At 47.6% G+C, this 20,975-nt stretch overlaps 9 protein-coding genes across 9 annotated transcripts; 5 read left to right on the top strand and 4 right to left on the bottom strand.

The window, feature by feature from the left end:
• Positions 1-2,100: 2,100 nt before the first annotated feature.
• Positions 2,101-2,806, top strand: FVEG_03129 (hypothetical protein; the record flags this gene model as incomplete). Its single annotated transcript, XM_018890723.1, has 1 exon — positions 2,101-2,806. The coding sequence occupies exon 1, from the start codon at positions 2,153-2,155 to the stop codon at positions 2,804-2,806; it is 654 nt and encodes a 217-aa protein (XP_018747090.1). The 5' UTR covers positions 2,101-2,152.
• Positions 2,807-3,635: 829 nt separating this feature from the next.
• On the bottom strand, positions 3,636-3,915 carry FVEG_03128 (hypothetical protein; the record flags this gene model as incomplete). The annotated part of the gene is made up of 2 exons (XM_018890722.1): positions 3,636-3,811; positions 3,867-3,915. The coding sequence occupies 2 exons, from the start codon at positions 3,913-3,915 to the stop codon at positions 3,636-3,638; spliced, it is 225 nt and encodes a 74-aa protein (XP_018747089.1).
• Positions 3,916-4,874: 959 nt separating this feature from the next.
• FVEG_03127 (hypothetical protein) lies at positions 4,875-6,135 on the top strand. Its single transcript, XM_018890721.1, has one exon. It carries the CDS (start codon positions 4,926-4,928, stop codon positions 6,084-6,086), a length of 1,161 nt encoding a protein of 386 aa, XP_018747088.1. The 5' UTR covers positions 4,875-4,925; the 3' UTR covers positions 6,087-6,135.
• A 219-nt stretch (positions 6,136-6,354) lies between these two features.
• FVEG_03126 (hypothetical protein) lies at positions 6,355-7,305 on the top strand (the record flags this gene model as incomplete). The annotated part of the gene is made up of 1 exon (XM_018890720.1): positions 6,355-7,305. One exon carries the CDS (start codon positions 6,355-6,357, stop codon positions 7,258-7,260), a length of 906 nt encoding a protein of 301 aa, XP_018747087.1. The 3' UTR covers positions 7,261-7,305.
• FVEG_03125 (hypothetical protein) lies at positions 7,278-8,202 on the bottom strand. The gene is made up of 2 exons (XM_018890719.1): positions 7,580-8,202; positions 7,278-7,524 (listed from the first exon to the last, which is right to left on the bottom strand). Exons 1-2 carry the CDS (start codon positions 7,873-7,875, stop codon positions 7,407-7,409), a joined length of 414 nt encoding a protein of 137 aa, XP_018747086.1. The 5' UTR covers positions 7,876-8,202; the 3' UTR covers positions 7,278-7,406.
• A 2,318-nt stretch (positions 8,203-10,520) lies between these two features.
• On the top strand, positions 10,521-12,435 carry FVEG_03124 (hypothetical protein; the record flags this gene model as incomplete). Its single annotated transcript, XM_018890718.1, has 3 exons — positions 10,521-10,785; positions 10,831-11,317; positions 11,364-12,435. The coding sequence occupies 3 exons, from the start codon at positions 10,521-10,523 to the stop codon at positions 12,433-12,435; spliced, it is 1,824 nt and encodes a 607-aa protein (XP_018747085.1).
• A 123-nt stretch (positions 12,436-12,558) lies between these two features.
• On the bottom strand, positions 12,559-14,627 carry FVEG_03123 (AAT family amino acid transporter). Its single transcript, XM_018890717.1, has 5 exons — positions 14,130-14,627; positions 13,686-14,077; positions 13,522-13,627; positions 13,112-13,471; positions 12,559-13,062 (listed from the first exon to the last, which is right to left on the bottom strand). The coding sequence occupies exons 1-5, from the start codon at positions 14,450-14,452 to the stop codon at positions 12,657-12,659; spliced, it is 1,587 nt and encodes a 528-aa protein (XP_018747084.1). The 5' UTR covers positions 14,453-14,627; the 3' UTR covers positions 12,559-12,656.
• An 852-nt stretch (positions 14,628-15,479) lies between these two features.
• On the top strand, positions 15,480-17,479 carry FVEG_15192 (hypothetical protein). The gene is made up of 3 exons (XM_018904315.1): positions 15,480-15,739; positions 15,790-16,890; positions 16,940-17,479. The coding sequence occupies exons 2-3, from the start codon at positions 16,311-16,313 to the stop codon at positions 17,254-17,256; spliced, it is 897 nt and encodes a 298-aa protein (XP_018747083.1). The 5' UTR covers positions 15,480-15,739; positions 15,790-16,310; the 3' UTR covers positions 17,257-17,479.
• FVEG_03122 (hypothetical protein) lies at positions 16,173-20,085 on the bottom strand. Its single transcript, XM_018890716.1, has one exon. It carries the CDS (start codon positions 20,069-20,071, stop codon positions 17,441-17,443), a length of 2,631 nt encoding a protein of 876 aa, XP_018747082.1. The 5' UTR covers positions 20,072-20,085; the 3' UTR covers positions 16,173-17,440.
• Positions 20,086-20,975: the final 890 nt, after the last annotated feature.

The raw sequence follows: 20,975 nt of genomic DNA on the forward strand, positions 1-20,975 counted from the left end.
CTCAGCTCAGCTTGCAACTCTAGTCTAGCTCAACTCTCGAGTCCTCTTCATGATCAAACCATCTCATCATGCCCATGACGCCAGAGAATGAAAATCTCCAACAAAAAGCTTTCAAACTAGCACTAGTCCCAGTTCGCCCCAAGCCTTGTCTGCCGTGATCCATCCATCTGACGAATGAGACGACGTCTGAAATACCCTCCCATAGCAGCATGACAGGGGTCATGTGTTCCGCTGTTTGGTCTTGTTCGTCTCGTCTGTTTTATCCTCACATTCCCGAGACTGGTCTCAAAGTAATTAATCGATAGTGGAGAGATAGCTCACGAATGTGTTGACTTTGACCGGGTGAGATGCCCGCCGTCAGATGATTAATGACCGAGTGTTGGTGTCACTGCACTGTAAGACGGTATACTCATAAATACATACAGCCCGGGCTGGTCTTGTTCTCGTCTTGCCATGACTTGTAGTGACGTTACCCCATATCTTTTGGTTGAGAGCTGGCATGTCGGCATCCAATCACCCCTGGCCTGTTTCCATTTATGGCACACCTCAGCGAGATGATGAGCGGAGCAAACCCTTTCTTTCTGTCTTCTTCTTTCTTTTTGTTTTCATTTTTTCACCGCCTTACGATTACGATTCGCGGCATCATCATCCGTTGTTCCGCCCATGCAAGGTTCTTACTCAGGAACAAGATCAGCAAATAAATCTTTCTTTTTCTTTCCAGTTCAGTTCTTTTCTTTCCAGCGGAAATCTCAGTTCTCATGCATCTGTCCGACCCTTTTCTTAATTCTATCGTATATTTTCATGCTGTGCGCTTGCTTGCGTGAAGATATGTGGTGTTTGTGCGGTGTCGATCCCACGCAGCTGTGCCTGCGGCTATCCCGTTCTGATTCTGATTGACGAACCATGACCGACCGTGCTTGATTCAGATGCTGACAAGGGTTTCGCGACCTGGTTGTTTGTTGATCAGCCGAAGCGTTCTGTGACTATTGGAAACAAAATAATTGCTCATCTTGTCAGTTTGGCTCTGTTGGGTCGCGTACGAACAAATAAATCATTGTTCATTTGTGATGATGCACAAATGAATGTTCCCGTCAATCTCAGATGCAAAATTCATTGATCATGTGTCATAGCTCGATCTTCTATATTTAGCTTGATCGGTGAACATCCCTGTTCAACATCATGGTCCTGCGATCTCAATGGGTTACCCTAGAGAACATCGCAACACTCAAAAGCCAAGCACTCGCGACTTGTAATCTTCGTTTATTATGCTGTGCTTGTTCATAGGAGCAAATGATTGTTTGGATCTAACATACCAGATTGTATACACCGACACCCGGTTGTTACCTGTATTCTCGTAGTGTTCTCTAAATCATCCTAGTGTGTATGAGAATCCTCCTGTATGAACACCAGTGTGTTGAGGGAGGACGTATTGAAACTGTGGTTTAGTTACCGCCAGCAATAGCTCGCACCAACATGTATATAAATTGTCGAATAGACTGAGTAGCAATACATCGAATCATCTGCCGACATCGCTTTTACGATAGTTATCACGACTTCTCACCAGCACTCATAGTTTCATCACGAAACAAATTACTACCATCAACAAGATCACCTCGAATTAGTTGAGACAGTGAGAAGACTCAAACCTCTGGTTCGAAAGATTTTGCTCATTGCCAGTGGCTCTTCTGAAGAGTTGTCCAAGTCAGCGGTCAAGCTCCATCCTCTGTGTGCAGACCACATCTGTGAATCACAGCCTGTTACCAGCGCGTTCGTTTGAACGGCCGACTATACCCCTATACTAAGGTATCTCACACTGATTCTCTTCAACATGAGTTCTTCCTCTTCCACAAGTCCCCAGTCAAGCTCTCAAGACACAACAATGGCTCCAGGCCGTCTTGCTGACTACATCGAGCGCATCAAGGTGGCTGACAAGACTTCATCGCAGACTACCGCTCGACCCTTCAACAATGGCACAGCAACACAACCTCCCCTTATCAGAGGCCGAGTTAATCGAATACTACTCTTCCCTGGATCCTTCAACCCCCCTCACCAAGGTCATCTTAATCTCCTCAAGCATGTTTTCTATAATGCGGGAGCAGACCTCAACATCATCGCAGCTATCATCGTTACCACTGATGATGAGAGACTAAAGATGAAGATGGATAGGAGAGAGACTGGTATTGTTCTTTCTCGTGAGAAGCGACAGAACCTCTGGCGTGGAGACGGCATTCCTGTTGACTGGGCTTGGGTCTATGATAACTCTGAAGCCAGCTGGCCAGGATTCCGTGCCAAGCTTGTCAGTGCGTTGAAGAGGGACGGGGTAGATCTTAAATTTGTTCTTATCTTTGGTCCAGATGCCATCACTGCGGGTGGTGGATATAACCCTGAGTGCTGGAACTGCGGCGATGCTATTACCAGTGACATTTCTCGCTCTGTTGACTTTCGCTACCCCAACAGTCTCCGACAACTGGCAGGTTGCGAGCCCTGGATAAACCTGGAGGATGGTCGAGCTCGGTTTGATAACAAGATCTCAATTTGTCGCCAGAACCGAACCCGGCCCAGGGGGACTATCCGATTCATACCATGTGATCTGGACCAACGACCTCAAGATGCGCCTAGCTCGACTAAGATTCGAGAGATCATTGAGAGCTCGCCTGAGGAAGAATGGGAGGAGAAGCTGAAGGGTATCGCACTCCACCCGAAGCTTTTGGTTGAGTATCTGAAGGAGCTTCCTCCGCCTACAAAGCCTGCCACCGAGTCGAAGGAAGATCTTGCGAAGAAGGAGTGGGAAAGGATTGTTTGGTAAACACAGTGACTGATGTATTTGTACTCAGGGAACTCGCAGGAATTGGCAATAGTGTCTTGTGTAGGTTGATGGAGTTGATCTAGAGCTGGTCATGAAGCAGAAGCACATGTAAGGCGCCGGGAGTTCTCAAAGCGAATGGTATAGCAAAACAAAATACAAAACAACAAAAACACGAAGCATAGCCGCAATCGCAGTGATGTCCCCAGTAAAGTCCGAGGCCGTATCCCTCATCACCCTGCACCGTTCCTCCATGTCATAGTAAGCTGCAACTATTTCTTAAGCCCCAACTTAACACGGCATGAAAGCGACCGTGAAAGATGACGAGGGATACGATCCTTCCGACTAAAATACTTCCCACAAGCCTCGCAAGTTCCACTCGGATTAGGGATCTTGTTTGCTCGAGCATATTCCTTGTGAGACACCCAGTAGTGACGATGAAGTTCCTTCTTGTCCGCCCCGAGATAGCCGCAGTTGTTTTGGAAGACGCAATTTAGACGACGGTTATGTTTACGATTGTAATGTTTCCTGACAAGAAGAAGTTAGAAAACCTGGGGTCTTAATAAGGGAGGAGATGAACTGACCTGTAGTTGGCTCCTTGCTTCCAAGATCTTCCACAACATACTACCTCCCCCTTTCCTGATATCAATTAGCTGATGTTGAAGATATGACGATAGAAGAGATGTGACTTGCCCGCCGCGTGTTCATCTTCACTCCGATTCTCAGACCTATCGTCCTCGGAACCACTACTATCCAACGACAATCCCGCTTGTAAATCGGCCAGCCCACTGACGTGTGGATCAAAGCCATAAATACGTGCATGATTCCCAGACTAGATCTGAGGCCTGGGAGTGCTGTAGGAAGTGTTGGCTGAAGTTTGCTCGTTTTCATAGTAAGTTGGACTGTAGGGAACAATAGTGTTGTGTTCTTGGGTTGGGCATTGGTCATGGACGAAGCCTTGAGGTTGTTGAACTGCCCACTCGGAACGCTTCACCATAGACTTGACCTCTGGTATCAAGTTAGCTTCTTTTCAAGTGACTGAGATAATAAAGAGAAGTGTTACCATGGTCTGGGAAGTCTCGCTCAATGTCAATGTCGTTGAAAAGTCCCATCTTGAAGATAGCAAAAGTCACAATTCGAAACGCCGACACAAGAATCGAGCCTGACGAGACCACAACAGCGGCTATTGCTTCCGGCAGATAATATCAAGCGAAGCAATAAGAACTGACTCCGTTGGAAAATTGCAACGCGCGCGACTGAGTGTAGTTTAAATACCCGCCTGGGTAGGAACTCATGAATCAGCCCTGCGATGTTCGGTCCAAAGATCTTATCACCGCCCAACCATAGCCTCACTTTCAACCCGGGGGCCGGCCATTTCATCATCGGCACCGACCAATCTTCCACTGCAAAACACGCCTCGCGGGCTGGCATAACGGGCCAACACGTGCTGGCTGCATACATGATTGGCGCGAGATTCAGAAGATGTTGGTTAGATCCCTGGGGCTGCATGTGACGGCCCCCGTTGTTTTCTCTTTGAACATGTTCGTTTCCTCTACATGCTTTCGGAGTTCAAGTGGCTTATAATGGCCCTAGATGACGTCTTCTCTGCGTGTGGAGTTTTCTGGTCCAAGACATGAGATCACAGGAGTGCAGAAACTGGCCATGGAGGCTCAATCTCAGATGTTTAACGTTGATGTTTTTGATAGTGAAGGAAGGCCCGGAGCAGATTACAAAATAAGAACATCTTTAGGTGGTTACTTTTTCTGTGAAACTCGGGACGTCTATCGTAGATAACTTTAGGTCAATTCCTTAAGTTTAGTGTGTTTTTAGACCAGATATCTTGTGCCTATGATTAAGGTCAGATGGATGTTTTCTGGCTTCGTAGGGACTGCTTTAGGTCACTCAAGTTAAAGTTTAGTCCCCCGGAAATGGAGGTGGACCGTCCCCTCGCTAAATGCCCGGGCCCCGAAGACACCAACTGCCGGCGGAGGATCGGCGAAGCTCCACGTGACGGCGCCGAGCTATCGGGTTGGTCTAATTTAAGGAGTTTCTACTCCGTACCTTATTTCCTGCACCTTCGACAGCATCAAATCATCATTATCTCTCCTCACATTTGTCGAGCATGCGTGAAGATGGAGACCCAGATCCTGATCGCGATCGCCTTCCGGGCAAGCCGTGGTGTGCCAGCATCGCATTTAAACTGATCCTTCCGCTCATTGTGGTTCTGACGATTGCTATGCTTGCACCTCAGATTCATTTTCTCTTTAATCTTGGATCGACGGATATGAAGCTTACGAGTTCAATTGCGGTGTGTCCAGCGTTGGCTATGGCGAGGAACGTCACCTTTTATACGGATGATGCCCTGGCTCCGACTCCACTACCTCGGGCTCATGCAGCTTCAGATGGGCCGGATATTATACACGCCTTTCAGTCTCTGAGTCGCACAACTGTATGGAAAAGTATCGCAAACATCACTTTTGAGGGCGACATGTTTGAGCCTGAGGGGATGGTACGCTTGGGCGATGACCGTTACGTGGTCAGTTCAGGGCATTGGACCGTGCCGACTGAAAAGTACGGCAAGATCATCAATGGGACAGACCGAACAGCTGGTGCAGGACTAGCTCATCTGATGGTGTACAACGGTGAAGGAAAGTTACTTGCTGATGCGACCATCACGAAAGAAGGGGATGATGAGTATCATAATGGAGGAATTGACTATGATGGACAGTATATCTGGGGAACCATTGCGCAGTACCGACCTAACAGTACTGCGTATGTATATCGAACAGACCCAGCAACCTTGGTACCAGAGCGTGTCCTCAATTATAAAGATCACCTCGGAGGCATCGTCCACGACACTCGCGACAATCTTATTACGGCCCTGAATTGGGGCGCACGAGACGCTGCGACATGGGATCTGAAGAGCGCCAAAACAGGATGTGGTGCAGCACCGAAGCCCGAAAGAGTCGTACGAAATCCAAGTTATTTCATCGACTACCAAGACTGCAAATGGCTGGGCCACAGTGCTTTCTACAGCGGAAAGAGTATCATGTTGTGTTCAGGCGTCGCGACAATTGGCGGTTACAACCTTGGTGGCATTGCCCTCGTTGACGTCAAAACGATGGTCCCTTTAGCTGAAGTGCCAATTGAGCTTGAGAGTAAGCTTGGGGTGAGATCGACGCAGAATCCAATGGATGTTAGCGTCAAGGATGGTAAGCTGAGGCTCTACCTACTGCCTGATCAGCATAACAGCACTTTATACATTTACGAGGCCCAGCCTTGACCGATACTTATTAGATAGAATAATGATATGAACTAATTGTGTAACCTAATTTGAGGGGTCGTGCTGGTATTTTGGTGCCTGTCGAGGTGACGATTATGCTGACGAAGCCGATTGGACTAGTTGAGGTAGCTTAAGGCAGACTCGCATTCTCGTATCACCGAATTCGGGTGCCTGACGCCGTTTATAAAACATGCTCCTTTCACCAACAATAACTATTCCGAGACATCAGTATTTCGTTTTCTACCCACAAAGTGCAATTCAAATCAACATGGCTTCTACCGAGGATTCGACCTCAAGTCAGTTTCGACTCGAAGGGCTACCGCCTGAGCTGAGAGATCTCATCTGGAAGTTCACTCTCCCCGACTGTCGTCTATTTCACATAAAGAAGACCTCAACCCAAGAGCCCTCTACTAGCCCTACAGTCGATCAACTGTTCTTCCGCTTCCACATCCATTATGCGCCTCCGGTAGCTCTACGAATATGTCGGGAATCTCGTGCTGTTGCACAGCGTGAGGGCTTCTTCCTCTCACCTCACGGAGACAACCCAGGCGTCTGGTTCAGGCCAGAAACAGACATCCTCTACTTTGACCGGAACCAGCGTGTCACCCTGAAAGCCAAACCACACAATTCAATAGTCACAATTCATGGCTATGACAAAGTCCTCAACGTCGGTATTGAATGGCGCGCTTTCTTTCGAGATGTTCCCCGCCCAGCTGCCGGTGAGACAATGGCGGAATACTGGAGATCTTCTATAGAGTCGCTGTATGATTTCATGCCGAGCATGCGCACTCTGAACTATATTCTCCCTGAGCTGCGACATAAGGGCGGTATGGTCTGGGGACGTGAACCATTTCAGGCGCAGAGCTACACGGCTGTGCTTCTACCGCTCCCAGAGAGGGTCAAGATCCCGTGGGAGACAACGCGGAATCGGGGAAATGACCGGGCGGCGATGCTGAGTGAGTTTCTGTTCAATGCGTCGCATGGGAACAGAGATACGACCCCGCTCATGGTAACTTGGGGAGAGGTCAAGAAGGATATTGAAAAGGGTATTGAGGAGGATCCTGAGCGAGAAAGTGCAGGGCATTATCCGCTTGAGGTGATCGGTTGGTGGTTGATAAGGGATGGCATTCCTGAGACACAGGAGAACCCGCAGGTTCAGCGATTTAAATCCTAGGCACTGTAACCAAGAAAGGACTATGATAGGGAAATTGATGAAGACAACACTTTTATAACAATACTATCAAGTCGTTCACTGGCTTCACTTCATTCAATTCTTCATCCCACACACCAACGCCGACCTTTTCACATCCAATACACCGCTTAAGACAGGTGAAGAACCTCAATGTTGTTCCCAACAGGATCAAGAACAAACGCCGCATAGTATCCAGGTCTATACTCCCTCAGCCCAGGCTTTCCATTATCGACAGCTCCAGCTTTACTACACCAACCCAATTAGCATCCTGATCGCATCTTTAAATTGACAATTGACTTACATGGCCACATCATACCACTCGTCGACATGCTTCTGATTGTCACCATCAAAAGCGACATGAACCGGCGCAGTTCTGTTCTCAAGATTGCCGTCATATTTCTTCAACGCAGGGCCACCGCCACCAAGCCAAAAGTCCGGACTACCGTTCTTGACGCCGAAACTGCAGTACTGAGCTCCCTTGGCACCTGTGCCTTCAAACTTGAGTTCATAGCCAAGAGGAGCGAGGACGGCTTTGTAGAAGTCGCGCATCTCGGCGTAGTGTTCGCCGACGGAGAGGGCAACGTGGCTGAAAGGCATGATGAACGTGACTGACTTTTTCTTGAGAGTAAGTATTGTTTTTGATGGTATGAGTTGATGAATGACACGAGGAGTTTTCAGCTCTTATATACTTATTTCTTACAAATCCCTGGTTCACGGTCCAACTGCATATTTCCCCCCCCTCAGCGTGAACCCCCCCTCACGTCCGTGGCGCTTCTCAGCGATGATCCGACTCGGACTTGAGATAAAGTCCGCAATCTATCCGAATGCCAATGTACAAGTGTTTCATGAAATGCATGGATCGTTGCACCGTGACTCACACGGTAATGAAAGATTGAAGATCTTGTATGAGCTTATGGGCTTTTGGTATTCTTTTCTGAGGTGTCTGAACGAACGGACGAGCCGTGAGGTTCATATTAAGGTTGCAATGATCCACCTTTAGCTTGGTTGCTTATTTTCCTATTTGGGAAAATGAGAAGTTCACAGCCAGGGGCTGTATTAGTTATCCGGGAACGAGAATCTGTCGATGGCGGAATTTGATCGGATTCCGTAGAACAGGTCATGTTGTGAACCCGAGAGCTTCTTGTCTTCCGTCAAGTTACCGGTTTGTCCGCCGACTCATACAGGTAAAACTAACAACTACGTCGACTGGCTCACTATTCGATCAAGATCATAAGCATTGTCTAGGCTTCAACCATCACGATGCATAGCAATCAACAGCAGGGTCAATGGCCAGGCCGTATAGTACAGTTACTCAGAACTCCGAAACCTTTTCACTAGTCTTAGGGTCGCACCGAAGAAGCTCACCTTCGACAATTATACTGACACGATATAGTGAATTCATAACTACACCAGCACGAATGCAAATGCACAGGAGCAGACAGAAAAGGATGCAGAGCCTCCACTATTGCAATTCGAGAGGCTTGACCAAAGACAACATCACTAAGCTCAGGTCACCCAGACATCCACCGACAGCTACGGGACACTAGAGGGCGATGAGAAAGCGAAGAACTTGCCTGTGCTCGCTGTGCCACAAAGCGATAAAACGTGTACAAAGAAGTCGGTATGACTTGTATATGTGTTTGGAGTCTGTTTGTCTACTGCGCGTCTGTTGAAGCTGATCAAGGATCAACCGTAGACAATGATCCATGGCTCGTTGTGTTTGATGGCGAGTTTCCCCGGCCTCCCCATATGAGCTAATGTCATAAGAATATTTCAAGAACCCAGAAGTCCATCATACCTTCCTCTCCGGCTACCCGTGGCCTTCAATCAGGTTGGTAATGCTTGGCGAGAGCCTCCAAATGCAAACGAAGAGCAGAGTGACCCGAGGTAACCGAAGCATGCACATATCAAGAGCTTTTGCAAAAGACTGTCATTTGCTGACGAAGACGATTATCATGATGGAATTTGACGCCTTGTTCAGTCAGTCCTACGGGGTGAGACATGAAAGATCAGATCTGGGCTTGTGGTTCGGATTGATTCGGACTGATATGGTAGTCTAAGCCCGACAAGGACTGTACAACCGTCGGATCCGATGAAGAAGCTTTTGGGCATTGATGACTAGTAGTAAGCTGTGCATATAAGGCTGGCTTGCGTGCCAATGGAAGATTGAGACGAAAATTAGGGTCAGCTCTAAGGCAAATCTAGAGGTTTACTATACTATGACATGCATGTATGATTAGTCTGAGCTGTTACCACCACTAGCAAAGAACGCAGAAACCATGCCTATTGTCTAAACCATAATAAACAAAATAAATGGGAGGAAATCAAGTTCCAAGAAAAACCTTGGTTAACCCGTTATGCTCCTCATGGGCTTAAAAACAAGTTATCTAAATCCCTTAATTGGGGGCCATATCAATGTTGATCAATTTACCCTGGCCCTTTAAGCATTTGGCCAATCACTTAGTAGTGTTAAAGCTAGCCTCTCCAAGGCATGCTGAGTATTGGCTGTTGGTCAAGACCAAGTCATCTGTAGATGCTGACAGCCAAGCTTATTAGTAGCTAAAATCAAGGCCTCAAAGCGTGTCAGCCCTACCAAAGTATCGGTTAACTATTTCAGGCTCAACGACAAACTTGTACTCAGTCACCATTTGGATCGAATTGACCATAATTCTTTTTGTAACAACCTCACAGTTCGTCAGTCTCATTGAAGTCGGAGTGTCAACAACTCTCCTCTTATACAGCATCATATGAAGCAACGCCAACTTGACAGCAATCATACTCGCGTATCTCAGCCAACGTCCATCGCACGCTATCCAATTATATCTTGACAGATTTTCTAGACTCGTCCCAAGTGTTAGACCTAGTGCTGACCGAATTTGCGAAAATATGCTTATTCCGGTGCCAACTCCGTGGTATGCCACTGACCTGAGTGTCCGTCTTGGTATGGCCCCCAATCTTGTACAGTTCCAGGCAAAATTAACAATTGATTCTGTTGATTGGTTTGAACTGTGATATTAGGGAATTCAAAATGCAACTTCGTGGCGCAGAGGGTCTTGTCATGTAAGATGATGTTGTCGTAGTGTGCATTCACCTTCGGATGGATGTTGTGAGAATAGGAAGTCTCCGAGTTCAGTATATTACAGCGCCGGAACCCAAGCATCTTCGTCATTATGAAGGCACAAGCTTGATCTTTATCCTTTCGTTCCTCAATTGGGCACAGATCCCGCCTCAGTACTTGCAATATGTACTTCTCACTCACTTCGCTCATATTTCTCCCCGTACTCCTTCAATCGTTCATCACTTCAGTATCAGCTACATACTGGAACAACACCAAGAAGTTTGACCTCACTATAACATGGGAGGACTACGCCCCAGATGGCTTCTCACGAAAGATGCTGCTCGTAAATGGACAGTCCCCTGGACCTGTGCTTGAGATCAACCAGGATGATTTGGTGGTTGTCAAAGTCCACAACCAGTCTCCAGAAGAACTCACCATTCACTACCACGGTATGTCTCTCATGTAACATAAATTTGGAAGTACTGACAATATAGGGCTGGAAATGAAAGGCACACCGTGGACTGACGGTGTTCCCGGCGTTACACAGCATCCCATCAAGCCTGGATGCAGCTTCACTTACAAGTTTCACGCAACACAATACGGAAGTTTCTGGTATCACTCTCATCATCGGGGTCAAATCGAAGATGGTCTCTACGGGGCTATCATAATCCACCCACGACCCCACGAACCGAGCCCGTTTCACTTGATCTCCGATCATAAAGAGACTTTGTATGAGATCCAAAAGGCAACGAGGCATGTTAAGCCAGTTGTTATTTCTGACTTTGTGCACCTTACTTCTAATGAGAAGTGGGATATGACTGTAGCTGCTGGAATTGAGGATTCATGCTATGATTCGATCCTCTTTAATGGCAAGGGAAGAGTCGAGTGTCTGCCAAAGGATCTCGTGGCAGCCAATCTCAATGAGATTCAGAAGGGCTACCTTGAGTTGGTTCCAGGAGGTGCTGAGTTTACTGATAAATCGTAAGTTTTCAAGATAAGTTCTACTCTCAATTGCTGACATTTACAGTTGTCTTCCTGCCTCTGCTCTTAATGCCCTTGCCGGTGGTCTCGGCAACGAAGATGCTCTGCTCCCTGGAACATTCTCTGGATGCAAAGAAACAGAAGGTCAACTCGAAGTCATCAAAGTGTCTAACAAACACCATTCTTCCTCAAAATGGGTCGCTTTCGACATTGTTGCTGCAGTCAACTTTGTCAACGGCGTCTTCTCCATAGACGGTCACGACATGTGGGTATATGCCATGGACGGCTCCTACATCCAACCTCAGAAAGTCCAAGCCATCGCCGCCACAAACGGAGATCGATATTCCGTTCTTGTCAAGGTTGAAAAGTCTGGAGACTTCAAGATGAGGTTCAATTCGAATAGTGCGCCGCAGATCATTACTGGCCATGCTATCCTCTCAGTTGAGGGCTTCGGTTACAAACAAGAGGCTGAACCGTGGATCAACCTCGTTGGTATTCCCGTGTCAGAGGATGTCGTGGTGTTTAACCAGATGGTGGCATTTCCTTATCCCCCAGTGTCGATTTCGCCAACTGCTGATGTCACCTTCAATCTGACCATGGAGATCAAAGGTGCTTCGTATCTCTGGGCCCTGAACAGCACAGGTCTTATGTCTAAGGATCTGGACGAGCAGAGACCTACACTCTTCAACCCCCAGCCTTACGTCCACAACAACGTCACCATCTCGACAAAACTGGGACAATGGGTAGATCTCGTCTTCGTGGCAGCCATGTTTCCCCAACCTCCACACCCGATTCACAAGCACGGTTCAAAGATGTACATGCTAGGCACGGGAACTGGCCCTTTCAGGTGGAGTTCTGTTGAAGAAGCGGCCAAGGAAATTCCCGAACACTTCAATCTTGTTAATCCACCTCGAAGAGATGCGTTTCTTTCGGCGCCAGCGGATAAGGAGCCGAGTTGGGTGGTAGTTCGATATCATGCTGCTGATCCTGGGCCTTGGTTGCTGCACTGTCATATCAATAATCACATGGTCGGTGGCATGATGATGGTTATACAAGATGGTGTTGATGCATGGCCGGAAGTTCCTGAGGAGTATGCTGAGGGTGGTGATGGAGAGTGAAGTGTTGGTGAAGGCGAATATGGAGCGAGCGATCTTTTGACTTCTCATCGAGACTAGGTCTCACCATTCCTATATTGTTTGTTAATGAACACCTTTCACATTTATTCAATTGGAGATTCTGAATCGCCAGATGGAAGATTGGTCAAGAAATTCATCAAATTGCAATGCAATGCATCATGGTATCCTAAAAGAAATTGCAAATCATATCACATCCCCCCACATTAAAACAACCAAGTAACCACATTCTTCACCTTGGTCTTCCACCCTGTCTCCTCTGTGACCTTCTCCTCAATCGTATAAACATCCGTCTCAAGATCCATCTCGCTCAACCCCACAAACTTGGTCTTCTTGACAAGCTTCCACACAACAAACATGAGCAGCATGACGGGTAGCTCGATGTAAAAGCTGACGAAGCTGACACCGTCGAATTTGGGGCTGAAGCAGCTCCAGCCCTGAACGAGAACGAGGAAACTGTTGAGAATAACGCAGATCCAGGGGCCGTAGGGATACGTCCAGTTCTTGAAGGGGAGAAGATGAGTTTTGCCCTGGAGTGCGAGGGCTTGACGGAAGCGGATTGACGTGATGCCGATGGAGATCCAGCTGAGTTGGTTCGATACACCGACGATACTGCGAATGTTAGCTATGCTCGATGTTCACACTCTAATGGTCGACTTACTTCTGGAGCCAATTCCACAAATCTCCTGCTCCGATGAAACTCGAACCAAAGCAGAGACCAGCCACGAATCCTGTCACAAGGACAGCAACCCAAGGCACTCTGTTCCTGTTAAGCTTTCCAAGGACCTTGGGGGCATGACCCTCGATAGCAAGGGTGTACATCAATCTCACTCCAGCAAAGAGGGCGTGATTTCCAGCAGACAGGACACTAGTGAGAATGACGGCGTTGATGACGCTTCCAGCAGCTTTGGCGCCCGTCATTTCAAAGACGATGGTGAAAGGAGAAGTGCGGGTCTCCTTGGAGTTAAGGTCAGGATAGTTGTAAGGGACGTTGAGACCGATGAGAAGAATTGAAAGGAGACTGGTTCTGTTAGTGAGACGAGTGAGTGAGCGTGGGTGAATGAAGCGTACTAGAAGAGGATGATTCGCCAAAAGACATTCTTGACGACCTTGGGGAGGTTTCTCGTAGGATCCTTGGTCTCACCAGCGGTGATGGCAATACTCTCGGTTCCTCCATCTGCGCCAGTCAGTTTCAGTTTCATCGCATACGATATGAGATTCACATCTCAACTTACAAGCAAAAGAAGCCGTGACAAAAACAGAGGCAAAGCCACCAATACCCCCAACAAAAGGCGCACCAGGGATATGCCAATATTTCCCGCCAATGTACTCTCCCGTCTCGTTTCCACCACAATTAACAACAATTCCCATGACGATAAAGACAACAATGGTGATGACTTTTAGCAGACTGAGCCAGTACTCGAGTTCACCATACGCTTTGACGGAAACAATGTTGACGCCGATGAGAACAACCCAGAAAATAAGACTGAGGGCCCAGCCGGGGAAGTTGTCGGTCCAGTATTGAAGAACGAGCTGCAGAGCGACGAGATCCGAGGCAGTAGACACGGCGTCGTTGAACCAGTAATTCCAAGTGAGAGCGAAGCCAAACGCATCATCAACAAAACGTCTACCTCATTAGCAACTGACCTTCCTATAAGCATCTCACCAAGACAACTCACCCTGCAAAGGTACAAAAACTCCCAGCAACGGGTATAAACGCCGCCATCTCCCCCAAAGCCAACATGGTGGTAAACACGATAGCACCCACGATGGCATAGGCGATCAATATCGACGCTGGCCCACCCGTGGCCAGGGACTTTCCAGTGCCGAGAAACAGGCCAGTACCGATGGTGCCGCCAATAGCAATCATCTGCACCTGGCGCGCTGAGAGCGAGCGCTGCAGAAGATCCTGTTGCGTGGGTCGCGGGGCGTCGCTGTGCGGGAGATTCTCGACGTCATCGTCAGGAGACTTGCCATGTTCTTTTTCTGATGAAAAGTCCATTATGACTGTATCTCAATCACAGCTGTGAATGAAGAGTCAAGACATATAAGTTGGGATCTATAGAGATACAAGTTCATCTCTTGAGTAGATAGATGGATGTATTTGACTTGGAGATCCGCAAAAACGAGGCACGAGGAATTGCGTGCTCAGAGGCAAATCCACTCTCCAATGTCAAGAGAGTTGCAGTTACGTACGAGCAAAGTGTATTTGGGTGGTATTTCACTACTATCCCCCTTCCTTGCTGAACCATGTCAATGGGATCTTCAGAGTGACGAACTTGAGCCCGCTAAGGGAAGGTCGCTAGGTTCGGATCTATGTAAGGTCGCTAAGCGCTAAAATTCTGTGGTAACGTCGCATGAGCCCACATTGTAACTGAATGCAGCCTGTTCACGTAGATAATAATAAGATATGATTATATCTACTATTTCTCAAGTTCTTACCTTATTCTCGAACAGTTCTACATATTCTCGAGTTCATATCTGAGTATCATTGAACGGAAGTACGGATATCAAATTACAAAGAAGTCCACCAAAAAGGTCACTACGGCGATTTAGAGGGCCACTCTCGGCCCCATCACGCCGGCTGGCGGCTTATACACAAGTTGGGTTACCTCGCCGAGTTTTCCAGAAAATCTCTGCTCAGAAGGATTCCAACCTCATGGTTCAGTGGCCTGTTATTACATCTGACAGCTTGTTTGTAAACTTGAATGTCGCAATTCCCTTCTCAATGGTAACACTGCCCATGTCTGACTCTTTTCAGACCTAATGCTGCTCTCACGAGACATTGTACAGCTCTCATGAGGTTCGACATGAGTCAAGTCTAGTCTAGTCTGGCCAAGCCGGGAATTAACATCTGAGCCAAGAATCGCCAAGATCTCTGTTTCCGCTTTCGTCCACTTCTAGAAGCTTGCTTGGGTTAATAAGCAAAAGGCAAAAGCAGTTCAGCTCCGAGATTATACAACTTATTCCCGTGTGATTGATTGCCTCTCTATCAGTCCATGACTCTACCTATATTGCCACTTAGTGACCCTCTCACTTGGTAATGTCTTTGTTGCTGTAATCAACACTCAAGATGTCACTTCATAGTCATCATAGCCATTCTCACGAGCCTGCCCACAGACTCTTTGCTCGCATAAACACTTTATACAGACTGTTCATTTGCATAGATCTCATTTCCACGTAGCATGAGATCTTGGATAGACTGAAACATCTGCTCGACTGAAAAAGCGCCCCGAATTGTTGATCATATCCAGTCAACGCGCTTCTTTTGATGCCATGTGTTCTTACAGTCAGTTCATAGCACATATGACTCCGAGAATCTGCCTAATATGACCCTAGAGCCAAGCAATGGCCACATATCCGTATCTCAACGGACCTAGCTGTCACTAACAATCCGTCAAATATGCCGTCCAAACATTTGGCTCAGTGTGATCTTGTCGGTTGTCACAGGCTCCCAACTTACACTGGACCGTCTGCTGTGCTATGATCCTTCAAGGCTACCAAATTCACCATAGCCCAACCCAAGCATCGCCATCACCAATCTGTCCTCAATTTAATAGTCTACCAGCATTACCTAGTATTAGCCCGTCCTCTACTTAATCTGCCTTAACTTATAGTGAAGGCCTAGCTGTCACCGGCGTAGGACTTGTGGTGGCTACATCCCCACACAGCCACTCCCTCCCAGCCCAGCCCAGCTCATAGGCAGCAACATCCACAATAAAACCACCAACATCTTGCCATAAAACTGTCCTTGTTAGAAAGATCTACTTAATAGGCATCAATATTCCTCTTCTCATAGTAGCATTAATTTTATTCCATATCTCACCCTCTCAAGATACCCCTGTTATAGTGCTTATAAAATGTTATCCAACCTCGCCTCAAAACTAGGCCTCACCTCCAAACCCGCATCCCAATCCTTCCTCAAGCCACGCGACCCTTCCAAGAACATGCTCACCAAAGTAGACTACACGTCAAACGACATTCCCATCCCTGATACTTTCCTCTCTTCTCCGCCTGAAATCCCAATAACGACTCATTCCATCGACTTTGCAAACTCTCCTCTTCCTCAGTACGATGGTCACACAGCTATCGTGCTAGACAACGTCCTCTCACCAGAAGAATGCAAACAACTTCTCTCTCTAGCTGAAGCGTCCGTTCCAAGACCTGATGAGAGTGCCCCGGCTTGGAAACCAGCTTTGATAAGCGCCGGTCCTGGATGGGAGGCCCCGGCGCCTGGGTATAGGGAGAGTGATAGGATCATATGGAATCAGCAGACCGTTGTTGATCGCCTATGGGAGCGCTGCATACTCTCTGAGGGTTTGCGAGAGCTTCTGGCTGTGGTGCCGCCCCAGCCCTATATGAAGGGTGGGAAATGGGTGTTTAGTCGATTTAACGAGAGGATGAGGTTCTTGAAGTATTCACCAGGACAGTTCTTCAAACGTAGGTGCAATCACCTTTCTCTCATGTCCACAGCTAACATATCCCCCAGCCCACTGCGACGGTCCTTTCTACTATACCGAAGGTCCAGGAAAAGAATTTGAGACTTTCTACACTGTTCACCTGTACCTCAATGACTCTGTTGAGAATGATCCAGCATCAGAACTTCAAGGTGGCGCAACTTCATTCCTTGACAGAAAGGGAGAGAAGAGAGTGGACGTAAACCCCAAAACTGGAAGCGTTCTCATCTTCCAACACAGAGGGCTTTTCCATGAAGGAGCAACGGTGCGCAAGGGGATCAAATACACCATGAGGACAGATATTCTGTACGAATGGGTGCCTGATAAGGAAACGGAAGAGGCCAATTAAGACCTCGATTTTGGTGTAGACAAACTAAGAAGACCCTGATGCTAACTGTCATCTGTGCATTTTCTGTAGCTCTTCTTCTTAGACTATCTTTAGTGTGGATTTGCTCAATTGCATTCGTTATGTAGAGCAATCCTAAATTTGCCATAAGGCTACTCTAAAGTTGTGGATGTGCCGCCGCTGCCTATTACCTATATTTCCGTTCTTTCGGCATCTTCTTCGCCACCAAATCCTCCATATCCTCCTTTTTATACACATGCGGTGCCAATTCCCCTAGCCATTTTGGCTCAATAGGCATCACACTGCGCATATAATCCTTGGTCGTTTGGACAAGCTCAAAATAAATTACCGTCTTTGCCGGGGGGTCAACGGACATCATGACACTGCTTGGGTGGATCCACATGGCTGTATTGCTCTTCACCATCCTGTAACCGTCACCACTCTTCTGCAGCCGTGCAGCGTTGAGGAAGAATCCCGATGTGATGGCTCGTTTGATGGGCAGAAGGTTGGAGATGCCACACGTAGACAACTCGACTTCGACCCTTTCGCACAGCTTTGCTAGTTGGTCACGAACGTCGCGTGCCCTTGTGAGAGACCGTTGTTGAAGGAAGTTCTCCTTCGCCCAGATGGGGGAGAAACCGCTGTCAACCCATTGGGTCCAGATGTTCAGGAGTGTGACGTGGTCACCTCCGTCCTTGATTGTGAATCGGTTTCGGGCGCTGTCTGCTTCAATCTTCTTGTCCTTGGGTCGGAAGAACAGCGTAGAAGCTTCACCAAGCATCGATACAATGGACAGAACCTCTTCGACGCAGCCTTCCTTGCCGGCAGCCAGCACTGCTTTGGCTAGCAAAGGGTCTGTAGGGAATTCAGCCATGTGTCGGCCAATTTTGGTCAACTCGCCACGATGATTCAGCGCTTGCAGAGCATATAACTGATTCAGCGCACCAATAAGAGAGTCTTTAGACGGAGGATCCATGAAATCGAAATCAAGCAGTTCATTGATGCCTAGGGATTTCAGTTGAAGCACAACACCATTCAGGTTTGTTCGCTGGATTTCTGGTGTAGTTGATTCGTCCATTTCGTTCATGTATGCGAATTTTGTATATAGACGGAAACACTTTCCTGGTCCAACACGACCAGCTCGGCCACTTCGCTGGTTTGCAGATGCTCTCGAGCAAGGAACAACAACCAAGTTTGACGCACGGGTGGCGGGGTTGTAGACGTTTTCCTTGACATAGCCAATATCAATAACGTAGACAATTCCATCAATGGTTAAACTGGTTTCGGCGATGTTGGTAGCCAAAATGACTTTACGAGCTCCTTCTGGTGTTGGTTCGAAGATCTTCGCCTGTAAATCGGACGGTAGGTTTGCGTAAATTGGGCAGATGATAAGTTCCTTGATGCGGTTGCCGAGCTTTTTTGCTGTCTGAGTAAGCTCAAGCTCCGCGGCTTCAATCTCGTCTTGTCCGGTCAAGAAAATTAGAATATCACCCTTGGGTTGTGTTGTGTGAATCTGAAATGTTGTTACAATGGCCGCAGTCAGATAATTCGCTTCGGGAGCGGGTGTGTAGTAAATGTCGACTGGGTATTTTCGACCAGGAATATTGAAGATGGGAGCGTTGTCGAAATACTCCGAGAATCTCTCAGCGTTCATGGTAGCTGACGAAATCAGCAGCTTCAAATCAGGTCGCGATCTCGAGAGATCCTTGAGTAGCGCCAGGAGGATATCAGTGTGTACTGTGCGTTCGTGAGCTTCGTCGATCATCAGCGCTGAATACGACGAGAGTTCAGGGTCTGTCATGATTTCTCGTAATAACATTCCATCGGTCATGTACTTGAGGATGGTCTTGTCGCTGGTGCAATCCTCGAATCGGATCGTATATCCGACCTCTCTACCGACTTTGACACCTACTTCATCAGCCACACGAGCTGCTACACTCATGGCGGCCACTCGACGAGGTTGTGTACATCCCACTTTCATGCCGTTCTTGGTATAACCGGCCTCGTGGAGATATTGTGGTAGCTGAGTCGTCTTTCCACTGCCAGTCTCTCCGACAATGACGAGGACTTGAAACTTCTCCAGCGCAGCGAGGAACTCGTCTCGATATTGGTAAATAGGCAGGCTCTTTCGTGTCTCCTGTATTGATAGTGCCTTCTTCTCAGCTTCATCGATCCGCGCCATCAGGGCTTGTTGTTCTTGGGTCAATTTTTGACGGTCGCCAGGCATTCTCGCGTCCGACTTCCACTGAATATACTGCGATTCGTCCATAACAAGGTCGTAATCGTCGTTCTCTCTTTCGGCGCGCTGGATTTGCGCTTTCACCTTTGTGGTTTGTTCCCGTTCCCATTCTTCATGCTCTGTGACGAATTTCTCCCGCCCGAACTGATCTCTTTCTATGTGCTTCTTATATAGTACCTCTTCCTTCTTCTTGCGATCGAGTCTTCCTTTCTCGGTGATGTAGTCCTCGGGCATGTAGTATCCATCTCGATGATCATCAATGTTAAGTCGCTCTTCAGCCAGTCGCAGGATCTCTCTGTTCTTGGCAAATTCGGCTTTCTCTTTCTCCGACAGTCGCACGCCGCTCCTCAACTCGTCCGTCTCCTCTGCAACCTGTTTTCGCAAGAGAGCAAGTCGTTCGGCTTCTCTTTTCTTGAGGTATTCTTGTCGCGATCGTTCTCGAATATCAGGTAGCGCCGCCTTATTCCGCGCAGCGGCATCTTCGGTCTTCCTCTTTTTCGAGGGCTTCTTCGATGACTCCCCCTTTTCCTCTCCCACCTCCTCCTCCATAGGGAGGAATGCATAGCGTTTGGCGCTCATGATGTGTGTATTGTCGAGGAAGTGGAAATAGGTGGGTCTGGGATCTTTACTCCGTAGGTAGACGATGGAAATATTGATCACGTGACTCTCCCGAGCTTGAATCGCTGTCAAAGACGGGCGGCAGTTGCCTTACATACACATAAATCGTACTAAGTTTAGTTGCGTTGAATCCTAAACAGCAAAAAGACTCAGGTAACTTAGGTAACTTAGGTAACTTAGTATAAGTTTAGGATAATCTTAGTATACCTTTGGCTGAGTTTATTTTGACACCTTATATCAAGGTCTATGTAGTGTTTTCTTGCTCTAACATCCCAGCTTACTTTAGGCAGTTAGGAATGAAAGTTTAAGTTATTCCCTGTCTGCCGTCGTGCCTGGGGTTGGCCAAAGACTAGAGATCTGTGTCACCAAAGATCGAGTCTCGCTCGCCCTTTCACTGGCCAACAGGTACCGAGCGAGGCCGATGGCGAAGCATCAACATCCAGTGTCCATAAAACTTAGGATAGATTTAGGACTAAGTTCATGAGTCACTTATTTAGATTTAGGTATGGCTCCTTAACCGGGGGTTTTATAGCCAGTAAAAAGGCGTCACCAAGTAACTGCTGGACAGACAGGGCGAATTACTCCAGTTGACAGGACCATGCTGGAAACTTCAACAGGTGAGTTGAGTTATAGATCGACCATAGGAGGTTACCCTCAAGGAGCAAGAAAGTATAAAACTTGAGAAGAGAGTGTCAAAATAAACTTAGCAAAGGGCCCCCTAAGCTTAGGCTAAATTACCTAAATATTTTCATCATTCAGGATTCGGGTCCTGAGTTTTCTTTCCTCCCCTAGGATGCTTCTTGAGCTCCAAGTGAGTGAATGCTCTTGTGAGTAAACTGTACCGTGGGGTACACAGCCGGGTGTG

Source organism: Fusarium verticillioides, chromosome 5 (assembly GCF_000149555.1).
Source record: "Fusarium verticillioides 7600 chromosome 5, whole genome shotgun sequence".
In the NCBI taxonomy this organism is placed as follows: Eukaryota; Fungi; Ascomycota; class Sordariomycetes; order Hypocreales; family Nectriaceae; genus Fusarium; species Fusarium verticillioides.

What these genes read in the sequence shown, in the direction of transcription:
- FVEG_03127 (XM_018890721.1), top strand. Translation starts at nt 4,926, where the DNA reads ATGCGTGAAGATGGAGACCCAGATCCTGATCGCGATCGCCTTCCGGGC.
- FVEG_03125 (XM_018890719.1), bottom strand. Translation starts at nt 7,875, where the DNA reads ATGCCTTTCAGCCACGTTGCCCTCTCCGTCGGCGAACACTACGCCGAG. An exon ending in GAGTGGTATGATGTGGCCAT is followed by an intron (nt 7,525 to 7,579) that starts GTAAGTCAATTG and finishes GGGTTGGTGTAG; the next exon opens with TAAAGCTGGAGCTGTCGATA.
- FVEG_03123 (XM_018890717.1), bottom strand. Translation starts at nt 14,452, where the DNA reads ATGGACTTTTCATCAGAAAAAGAACATGGCAAGTCTCCTGACGATGAC. An exon ending in AGTTTTTGTACCTTTGCAGG is followed by an intron (nt 14,078 to 14,129) that starts GTGAGTTGTCTT and finishes CTAATGAGGTAG; the next exon opens with ACGTTTTGTTGATGATGCGT. An exon ending in TGTCACGGCTTCTTTTGCTT is followed by an intron (nt 13,628 to 13,685) that starts GTAAGTTGAGAT and finishes TGACTGGCGCAG; the next exon opens with ATGGAGGAACCGAGAGTATT.
- FVEG_15192 (XM_018904315.1), top strand. Translation starts at nt 16,311, where the DNA reads ATGTTATCCAACCTCGCCTCAAAACTAGGCCTCACCTCCAAACCCGCA. An exon ending in ACCAGGACAGTTCTTCAAAC is followed by an intron (nt 16,891 to 16,939) that starts GTAGGTGCAATC and finishes CATATCCCCCAG; the next exon opens with CCCACTGCGACGGTCCTTTC.
- FVEG_03122 (XM_018890716.1), bottom strand. Translation starts at nt 20,071, where the DNA reads ATGAGCGCCAAACGCTATGCATTCCTCCCTATGGAGGAGGAGGTGGGA.